The sequence below is a fragment of the Nematolebias whitei genome, chromosome 7 (genome assembly GCF_014905685.2).
Source record: "Nematolebias whitei isolate Nwh7 chromosome 7, NemWhi1, whole genome shotgun sequence".
In the NCBI taxonomy this organism is placed as follows: Eukaryota; Metazoa; Chordata; class Actinopteri; order Cyprinodontiformes; family Rivulidae; genus Nematolebias; species Nematolebias whitei.
Genome location: NC_056504.1, coordinates 2,389,291 through 2,399,997, shown reverse-complemented (window position 1 = coordinate 2,399,997; position 10,707 = coordinate 2,389,291). Strand labels below are relative to the sequence as shown.

Genomic DNA, 10,707 nt, shown 5'->3' with positions numbered 1-10,707 from the left:
TTCAACACAGTTCAACACAGTTCAACACAGTTCAACACAGTTTCAACACAGTTTCAACACAGTTCAACACAGTTTCAACACAGTTTCAACACAGTGCCGACACAGTTTGGGAGATGTGCCGTGCACCCAGTGAGGCCTCATCTGCCCATCACTACACATGGGACAGGACGACTGCACTGTATTAAGGAGTAGGGGTGCGCCGATCAATTGGCTGGCGACTTATCGGTGCCGATTTCCTTAATTTTGGGAAATCAGCCGATACTTGCATGAGAAACTGATTTTACCCTTTTTTTGTTTGTTTGTTTTAACAACAATTGTCTGAAGTTGAGTTATATTTCAGAGCACTACCTCATGGCCAGTTTGTATTGTTTCTAGGATATTGTTCAAGGGCATGTTTAACAAAATAATATTGGAAATTTGAAGGTGCATTGGGACCTTAGAACACCTGACAGTGTCACTTATTAAACAAAATTGGAATCGGCAGGTCAGACTTTTTAGAAATCGGTGATTGGAGATTGGCCAGAAAACTGCAATCGGTGCACCCCTATTAAGGAGAGGATGACCGGGGCCATGTACTGGGAGATTCTGGGGAACAACCTCCTTCCCTCAGATCATTGAAGATGGGTCGTGGCTGGGTCTTCCAACATGACAATGACCTGAAGCTCACAGCCAGGAGAACCAAGGAGTGGCTCCGTAAGAAGCAGATCAAGGTTCTGGAGTGGTCTAGCCAGTCTCCAGACCTGAACCCTGTAGAAAACCTTTGGAGGGAGCTCAAACTCTGTTTCTCAGTGACAGCCCAGAAACCTGGTTGATCTAGAGAAGATCTGTTGAGGAATGGGACAAAACCTCTGCTGCAGTGAACCTGGTGAAGAACTACAGGAAACCTTTGACCTCTGTAACTGCAAACAAAGACCACTGTACCAAATATTAACATTGATGTTCACAGGTGTTCAAATACTTATTTGCAGCAGTAACACACAAATAAATTATTAAAAAAGCTTACTTTGTGATTTCCAGATTTTTATTTTTAGATTCTGTCTCTCAGTGGACATGCAGCTAGATGAACATTTCAGACCCTCCATCATTTATAAGTGGGAGAACTTGCAAAGTTGCAGGCTGTTCAAATACTTATGTTCCTCACTGTAAATGGAAGAAAATGATATTAAAAAACAAAACTAAAACAGCTACATTGTAAAGCAATGTAAAATATTAAAAACAGGAACATGTCTGTGTTGGTTTTTACCATGAACTTGGCAGATGTTTGAATATCGACATATATGTTGTATATCGTGATTTATCTTAAAAAATATTGAGATATTAATTTTGGTCCATATCGCCCAGCCCTAGATGACAGTACCTACAGAAGGTCACAATAAGAAGCTTTAGGGATGCTCCACACAGGTTTCTCTGTTTCAGGAATGTAAAACAGACCAAATGTTAAAATCTTCATCATAATTTGGGATTACTTAGTAATTTAGTTGGTTATTAAAATGCTGGATGCACATCATCCAGTAGGCCTGACTTCTGTCTTTCTGACCTTTTTTATGCTTCTCTTCACTACAGGCACTTGTGCACACTCGGAACGTCTCTGCTGAAGAGGCGGCCATGTACTACTTCAACAAACTGGAGAATGAGGTGCCCATAAGCTAGCCTTAGTCCTTCACAGGTACACGTTGGTACGTCAGACCTGGTAGAGCTGGTCCAAAGCCAAAACTCAGTGTTTGTGTTTGCTCTGACACACAGGAGGAGGAGGGCGAGGAGCTCAGGTTCAAAATGGTGTGTGTGGTTAACATGGACCTTGGCATGGGTGTTGGAAAGGTAACTCTAGATGGAGCTGTGTGGCATGTGATGATTCAAATTCATTATCAGTCCTTAATGGTACTGATGGGAAGGCTAGTAAACGCTGGTAGTGGGGTATGAAACTGAGCATAACTGAGCAGAGAACAACCCCAGGGTTACTGGGTTAAAGGCAGACATGAGTAATGGGGCTGGGGATCTTTACACACTGTGATGTAGTTATGAGTCATTCAACCTTGATTTGTGACGTCACAACGCTGTCGGTCACTGATTGGTCAGTGGGCGGAGTCACTGGCTGTTTGACAATTTTCACAACTCTTCATTCGCCATTTGCAATTATGTATATATGTGTATATATGTATGTATATATGTGTATGTATATGTATGTATATATGTATGTATATATGTGTATGTATATGTATGTATATATGTATGTATATATGTGTATATATATGCATGTATATGTATGTATATATGCGTATATATATATGTATGTATATATGTGTATATGTATGTATATGTATATATCTATATGTGTATGTATATATGTGTATGTATATATGTGTATGTATATATATGCATGTGTATATGCATGTGTATATGTATATATGTATGTGTATATGTTTATATATTTTTTTCATTTAGCCTTTATTTATCCAGGTTAGTCTCTTTGAGCCACGAGAACTCATTTTCAAGAGAGACCTGTTTAGGGAGCACATGGTGGGGGTTAAGGGCCTTGCTCATGGGCCCAGAGTGGGGCGAATGATGGTGGGGGCAAGTGTGAGTGTTTCACCTACCCCACCCACAATTTTGATGTTGTCGGGGCGTGAACCGGCGATCTTCGGATCACAGGCCCACCTCTCTAACCTCTACGCCAACACTCCCCATATATGTATATATATATGAATGTATATATGTGTATATATATGTGTATATATGTATGTGTATATGTATGTATATGTATGTATATATATGTATATATGTACAAACCGGATTCCAAAAAGGTTAGGACACTAAACAAATTGTGAATAAAAACTGAATGCAATGATGTGGAGATGGCAAATGTCAATATTTTATTCGTAATATAACATAGATGACAGATCAAAAGTTTAATCTGAGTAAATGTAACATTTTAAAAGAAAAATATGTTGATTCAAAATTTCACAGTGTCAACAAATCCCAAAAAAGTTGGAACAAGTAGCAATAAGTGGCTGGAAAAAGGAAATTGAGCATATAACGAACAGCTGGAAGACCATCCATCCATCCATTATCTTTACCCGTTTATTCCATTTTGGGTCACGGGGGTCGCTGGTGCCCATGTCCAGCAATCACTGTGCGAGGGGCGGGGTACACCCTGGACGGGTCGCAAGTCCATCACAGGGACACATAGAGACAAACAACCATTCACTCTCTCACTCACACCTAGGGACAATTTAGAGTTACCAATCAGCCTAACATGCATGTTTTTGGTCTGTGGGAGGAAACCGGAGTACCCGGAGAAAACCCACGCATGCACGGAGAGAACATGCAAACTCCACCCAGAGGGGCCCCTGGACCGGGGTTTGAACCAGGGACCTGCTCGCTGAGAGGCAGCAGCTCTACCAGTTGCGCCACCGTGCTGCCCGCTGTAAGACCAATTAACACTAATTAGGTCAATTGACAACATGATTGGGTATAAAAAGAGCTTCTCAGAGTGTCAGTGTCTCTCAGAAGACAAGATGGTAAGAGGATCACCAATTCCACCATTGTTGCGCAGAAAGATAGTGCAGCAATACCAGAATGGTGTTACCCAGCGTAAAATAGCAAAGACTTTTAAGTTATCATCATCAACCGTGCATAACATCATCAAAAGATTCAGAGAATCTGGAACAATCGCTGTGCGTAAGGGTCAAGGCCGTAAAACTCTACTGGATGCTCGTGATCTCCAGGCCCTTAAACGTCACTGCACCTCAAACAGGAATGCCACTGTCAAGGAAATAACAGAATGGGCTCAGGAATATTTCCAGAAAGCATTGTCAGTGAACACAATCCACCGTGCCATCTGCCGTTGCCGGCTGAAACTCTACAGTGCAAAGAGGAAGCCATTTATATATATATATATATATATATACAGGTCCTTCTCAAAGAATTAGCATATTGTGATAAAGGTCATTGTTTTCCATAATGTATCCTGATGCATGCTTAATAATCCAGGTAGTAAAATCTAAAAAGTTAAATCTGGTCCTCTGGACATTCAAAAAAACAAAACCAAGCAAAACAACAAAAAATGTTGAAACGTTTCGTCTCTCATCCTGAGGACTTCGTCAGTCTGAGGTGCTGTATTCAGCTCAGTCTCTTAAATAGCACCTTCTCAGAGTGGATCAACCAGTTTGCTGCTGACAACCAGAACCAGCTGATCACATGCTCAAGAAGGACCATCAGCCTAACAATGGATCATTAGCACCTGATGGCTGTTTACTGTTCACAGAGGGCTGAGTGATACTAGCAATCACAGCATTGTAAGAGGGGGACAGTTGAACCAGGAGGCCTCCACCCCTGTTTAAATTGAAGCCTTCCATGTCAGCGATGCATGTGAACATATTGTCCGTGGCTCCACCTGCACCTCATGCTCTGCTGTGTCTGTAGGTGGCAGCCCAGGTGGCCCATGCTGCTGTGGGTCTGTACCAGGTTGTACAGGAGAAAAGCAGCTGGAGGGAGATGGCCTGGAAGTGGGACCACAGTGGGTACGTTCACCGTCTGCGTCCTGAGTTTCCTCATGATGGTAGCCACATGTTCTTCTGTTATTAGGCAGCACAACCTGTGGTGCTCACAGCGTGTTGGTCATGCTGAACTGGGTTCACTCAAACCTCCAATAATACATGCACTGGTCACTGGGTTAGTTCTGCAGAACTCCATCCAGTCACCCATAAGATGTTTTATTAACAGACCAACACGGCAGAGGGGTTGTCTGTCTGCCTCCTGGTGGTTGTTATGAAAACCTAAATGATCTTCATGTTGTTTCAGAGCCAAGAAGGTGGTGGTTCAAGGTACCAACGTGGCCCACCTGTTGGAGCTGCAGGCCCTGGCCATGAGCCTTGACCTGCCCACTTACCTGGTCCAAGATGCAGGCCTCACTCAGGTGGGTGTGTGCCACGTTTAGCTGCCATTTTGGTTTTGTTACTTTGATGTGGAAGACGTCTGCCATTTCTTGCAGGTTGAGGCGAGTTCTCGCACCGTCTTGGCTGTCATGGGAGAGGAGGAGATGGTGAACAACGTCACGGGCAGTTTGAAGCTGCTCTGAGGGGCCGCTGCGTCCGGGTGAGGGGTGCAGCATCCAGGAGGTGGCAGCACGTTGGGCCCCAGCTTCAGACTGGTTCTTGTCGTTCCACCACATGTTCTACGTGAGGTGGAACAACATTCTGTACCAGGCTCCGTTACATCCAGACGTCAAGTGTAAAAAGAAACGGTAAACAAGGATCTGAGATGTAAACTAAGCTACGCACCGGACAACAGCAGCATGATTCTCATAGGCTCTGTTCGGCTGTGATCTACATCAAGTATGTTTGAGAACATGCCCCAACACCAAAACCACTCCGCTGCTGGTTTCCAGTTCAACCTGTGTGAGCTGTTCACACAAGGCAGTTGTGTAACCCTTTTTTATCTAGTCCCACTCAGAGTAGGGAACTGACGAGTCATCATCCGTTCCCAAACTCAACATGCCCGACTCCTCTGCACACGTTCTCCTCGTGACGCGGTTCCAGTCGGCCTGAAGGAGTCCGTTTGTAGAACGTCACGTTGTGTTCCTGCAGAACAACCCAGCGTGTTGTGCATGCTCTGTTAGAAGTCCAGTCGTGCTCTCTGTTCATCCTTGTTTCGTGTCGGTGCTTCTGATCAGTGAATAAAATGAACCAACCCGAGCAGTGTTGTTTTTACTGTTGCTGCTGAGCTGTGTGTAGTGGGGCCCTCTGTTTACAAGCTGTGCTTATGAAACACCGTCAACCACGTCGTCCGCCTGGGAAGCTTCACGACACGTTCTTGTCTTCATCTGGACGTCATTTCATTTCAGCAGATAATGGCCACGAGCAAAAGGATGGTGACGCAATTTCAACTTTATATCAAAAGGAACTGTAAAACCGGTTTGGTCAAGAGCCCTAAACCTTGGGCCACCCACTAAGGCTGCGGGAAGTTTCAGCCTGTCCAGATCTGCTTCAGGCCAAGAGGCAGACTTGGTCCGGACTGTGTAATCCTTTGTGTAACCGGTCAACCACCATTTCACCGACAAACCCCCACCACAACAAGTGACGTAGACATTTTTTTATTCCGCCCAATCAAAATGTCTGTCCGTGTCACATGACGTGAGAGGAGCCAATCGCACCAGTCACGTTCTGCTGACGTCATCACAGTTCGTTCACGTGTACCTGTGGAACAAAACGTGCGGTTCTGGAGGGTTCTATGATCCGAGACGAAGCTCAGAGCACCTCGCCGGCCTGTTGGAAACATCCAAAACTGAACATGGACCCTGGTGAATATCTATCTGGACTCTGGTCCGCGGCCAGCTCCCGTCTTTAACAACCCACTCGTTTAATTTTTGTCAAATGTTGTGGTCGGGGTAAGTCGAATGAGCCGGTGACGTTCTTGTGGAGCCCCCCAGATATTCTCCATGTGACACCCCGGCAGGTGGGGCGAGCCACGGGCTAATCCTGCCCCTGTCGGCCCTGAAACTGGACCGGACAGCGCCTATGTGTATAGCATAAAAAGGTCCTTCCGTACAACACAAAGTAACGTTACCCATACATAAAAAGCAATAATCCCACTACTGAATTAAAATTAATTCCATGGACATTTTGGTAACGAGTATTTCCCGGAACTCTGAAAATATAAATCCCTTGGTGTAAAATTGCCTCCAAAGTCCAGTCACTGTCTCGCTCTTGTTAGCGCGCGCCACCACTCGCTTCTTTCAGCAGAGTAGAACTCGTGCGCTCGCCGTCAAAGTAGTATCGCCCTGTTCTACGTAGCAAACAGAAACAAGTAATTGCCACTTCAATTAACCAATGGCTTACAAGGATTTCTGTGTACGACACATTATTGTCGAATCAGTGACGAGAGGCGGGACCTCAGAATAAGGGCCGCCCAAGAAGGGCGCCCCTGCACGGTCACCTGGGAAACCCCGTACTGTGATTGTGTGTCAGTTTCGTTGAGGCCTGCGTTGGAGCCGGCGCGGAGGGGGATGGGAACGACAGCAGCGGAGCCCTGTATCACATTCAGCGGCGTATGGCCCATAATAAACAGTGGCTGTAAATATAGAAGACACTAATGTAACTGGATTTACTTACCTGGGATTTATTATAAACACTCAATGGATGTAGTACACCTGAACAGGACAGGGAATTTAACTTTTCGACATTTTTGGGGAAATGCGGAGAACTTTTTTTCTTGCCTTCTGAAGGGATCTACTTGTACGGGCAAAGGATCCAGGAGACTCCGCGGCGGATTTACGGGCCTACTGGTCTAAGAGGAATTGATGGTGGGGTACCCCAAGGACTTAGTTTTGTAAATGATTTTGCATTGTTTGTTGACGTTTGGAATGCCTCTCTAGGTGAGTACTTTAAATGTGTGCTAATTTGTAATTTATACCTACATGTACAAAAATGTAAAGCTAACCAGCCATGTTTTCAGTCCACCATAGCTACAAAGCTAACCAAGCCTAGCTAGGAAATCACAAACACAGCGCCCACTCAAGTTTATTCAGACAAGTTGATTGTTTCCACCATGTTTCATTTTTAAAGTGACTCTTTTTGTTGTCAGAATAAATAATGAGTGGGATGTTGTGCCTTGCAGGGCTGCTTTGGGCCATGGTCTTCAGTGGCTGTTTGATCAGTCCTCGTGTTGTTGGTAATTCATCTTTAATATCCACATCACGACATTTTGTTGAAGTAGAGCCGCTGCATTAGTCAATGTTCCCTTGTAACCTTTAGGTCACAGGGTTGCACTGCAAATGATTAGGCTTTTTATGCTGGGAAAAAACAACAAGTTATAAGAGCCACAGTTATGTAACTCAAGTTAATCGCTTCATATTTATTTTAAAAGTAAGCTGTGTAATCTTTGATGGATTTCGATCGTATCCATAGTAGAAACTTGTATTTTTGTTTCCTCAGAGGTGTAGCACACCCTGAACATTACACAACCTGTTCGGATCAGCAGCTGCTTGTGGCACCTTCAAAAAGAGAAATAGATAAAATGAGAAGTCCACACGATGCACTTGAGCTCAGAGTTCAGAAACAGTCGACGCACAAGTCGAGCTTGGTTGATTTGTCTGGTTTTCTTGACGTTGTGCTGATGAGGAGCTCTCTGTGTGTCCAAGGTTTTACAGAACTTAAAACTCAAAGCACATAAAAACGCACAAAAAGACAGAAACTCATAAAGACAGGACACATTTGGATCTTTCTCCTCACTTAGCTTAGCTGCTAGCTGTGAGCAGCAGCTAGCCTACAGGCAGCCAGGCTTCAGGCTGAGTTTGTGGACGTGACTCAGTTTCAGCCATTCATTACGTCACGCACCGTGGATCTTTCTCACTTCAGACACTCTGGATTCATTATGTCACGCACCGTGGATCTTTCTCACTTCAGACACTCTGGATTCATTATGTCACGCACCGTAGATCTTTCTCACCATACCATACCACTTTATTTATAAAGCACTTAAAACAGCGACAAGGCCAACCAAAGTGCTGTACAGACAGAACAACAGGTAACACACAGCAAAATGAGGTAAATCAGAATATAGACATAAAAACGATGCAGATAATGACGACAAACCGGTGTGGAGCATACAGGATCAAACACAGATCATCTGGTGTTGAAAGATACTGAATAGTAGTGGGTTTTTAAACGGGATTTGAAAACGAGAGGGAGGGGGCCTGTCTGACAAGCAGAGGTAACTCGTTCCAAAGTCTTGGTCCTGCTACAGAGAAGGCCCTGTCACCTCTGCGCTTAAGACGAGTTCCTGGAACTGTGAGGAGCAACTGGTCCGCTGACCTCAGGGAACGTGGTGGGACATACGGTTGTAGCAGATCAGAGAGATGGGGGGGGGCGACACTGTTCAGTGATTTGTAGACATACAGGAGTATTTTGAACTGGATTCGAAAGTGAACCGGTAACCAGTGCAGTGAGGCCAAAACTGGTGTAATGTGCTCTCTTTTGCCTGTACTGGTTAAAAATGGGGCTGCTGCATTCTGGACCAGTTGTAGTCGTGCAGTGGAGGTCTGACTGATACCAAACAGGAGTGAATTGCAGTAATCAAGCCTAGATGTAATGAATGCATGTATTACTGTCTCCAGGTTCTTTTTGGACAATATGGGCTTCAGTTTAGACAGCCGCCTCAGCTGGAAGAAGCATGATTTAACAATCATGTTTACATGATTGTTAAGTTTCAGGGAAGGGTCCATTATCACGCCCAGATTAGTGACTCTTTGTTTTTCTGACAGGGTTAGAGTGGAGAGGTCGATGCAGTGGTTTGTGATCGTGTCATTGGGAGGGAACAACATGACTTCAGACTTCTTTTCATTGAAACTCAAGAAATTTAAAGCCATCCAGTCCCTGATGTCAGCCAGGCAGTTGAGCAGAGGTTGAATAGAGCATGTACCATTGTGTCTTAGGGGGAAGTAAATTTGACAGTCATCGGCATAGAAGTGGAAGGGCATGTAGGTATAAAAAGAATCGGAGGGGACCCAGGATGGACCCCTGCGGAACCCCCCCATTTAAGCTCTGCCGCTGCAGAACTAAACTCCTTGATGGAGACACAAAAGGATCTGTCAATGAGGTAGGATCTGAACCAATTGAGGGCTGACCTTGTGATGCCCACCCACTGCTCCAACCTAGCAATGAGGATCTCATGGTCGATGGTGTCAAAGGCGGCTGTGAGGTCCAACAGGACAAGCTTTAGACGTTAGACACTCTTGATTCATTATGCCACGCACCGTGGATCTTTCTCATTTTAGACACACTTAATTCTTTGTCACGCACCGTGGATCTTTCTCATTTTAGACACTTGATTCATTTTGTCACACACCGTGGATCTTTCTCATTTTAGACACTTAATTCATTGTCACACACCATGTATCTTTCTCATTTTTGACACTTTTGATTCATTATGTCACACACTGTGGATCTTTCTCATTTTAGACACTCTTAATTCATTGTCACGCACCGTGGATCTTTCTCATTTTAGACACTCTTCATTCATTATGTCACACACTGTGGATCTTTCTCATTTTATACACTCTTCATTCATTATGTCACACACCGTGGATCTTTCTCATTTTAGACACTCTTAATTCATTGTCACGCACCGTGGATCTTTCTCATTTTAGACACTCTTCATTCATTATGTCACACACTGTGGATCTTTCTCATTTTAGACACTCTTCATTCATTATGTCACACACCGTGGATCTTTCTCATTTTAGACACTCTTCATTCATTATGTCACACACTGTGGATCTTTCTCATTTTAGACACACTTAATTCTTTGTCACACACCGTGGATCTTTCTCATTTTAGACACTTGATTCATTTTGTCACACACCGTGGATCTTTCTCATTTTAGACACTTAATTCATTGTCACACACCGTGGATCTTTCTCATTTTAGACACTTTTGATTCATTATGTCACACACTGTGGATCTTTATCATTTTAGACACTCTTCATTCATTATGTCACACACCGTGGATCTTTCTCATTTTAGACACTTAATTCATTGTCACACACCATGTATCTTTCTCATTTTTGACACTTTTGATTCATTATGTCACACACTGTGGATCTTTCTCATTTTAGACACTCTTAATTCATTGTCACGCACCGTGGATCTTTCTCATTTTAGACACTCTTCATGTCATGCTCCGTGGATCGTTCTCATTTTAGACACTCTT

At 44.0% G+C, this 10,707-nt stretch overlaps 2 protein-coding genes across 2 annotated transcripts in view; both read left to right on the top strand.

The window, feature by feature from the left end:
- si:dkey-19e4.5 (UBA_like_SF and PTH2 domain-containing protein) overlaps positions 1 to 5,686 on the top strand; it is a gene marked incomplete in the record, with an annotated part of 7,802 nt that extends 2,116 nt beyond the window's left edge. Inside the window, 5 exon segments of the mRNA XM_037679158.1 lie at positions 1,564 to 1,635; positions 1,744 to 1,818; positions 4,423 to 4,520; positions 4,801 to 4,915; positions 4,991 to 5,686. Of these exon segments, the coding sequence (XP_037535086.1) occupies positions 1,564 to 1,635; positions 1,744 to 1,818; positions 4,423 to 4,520; positions 4,801 to 4,915; positions 4,991 to 5,077 (447 nt within the window).
- Positions 5,687 to 6,969: 1,283 nt separating this feature from the next.
- The window catches only part of setd5 (SET domain containing 5), a 113,933-nt gene continuing 110,195 nt past the window's right edge, over positions 6,970 to 10,707 (top strand). Inside the window, exon 1 of the mRNA XM_037678536.1 lies at positions 6,970 to 7,372. The gene's annotated coding sequence lies outside the window, so the exon portion shown is untranslated. The remainder of the gene's footprint in view (positions 7,373 to 10,707) is intronic.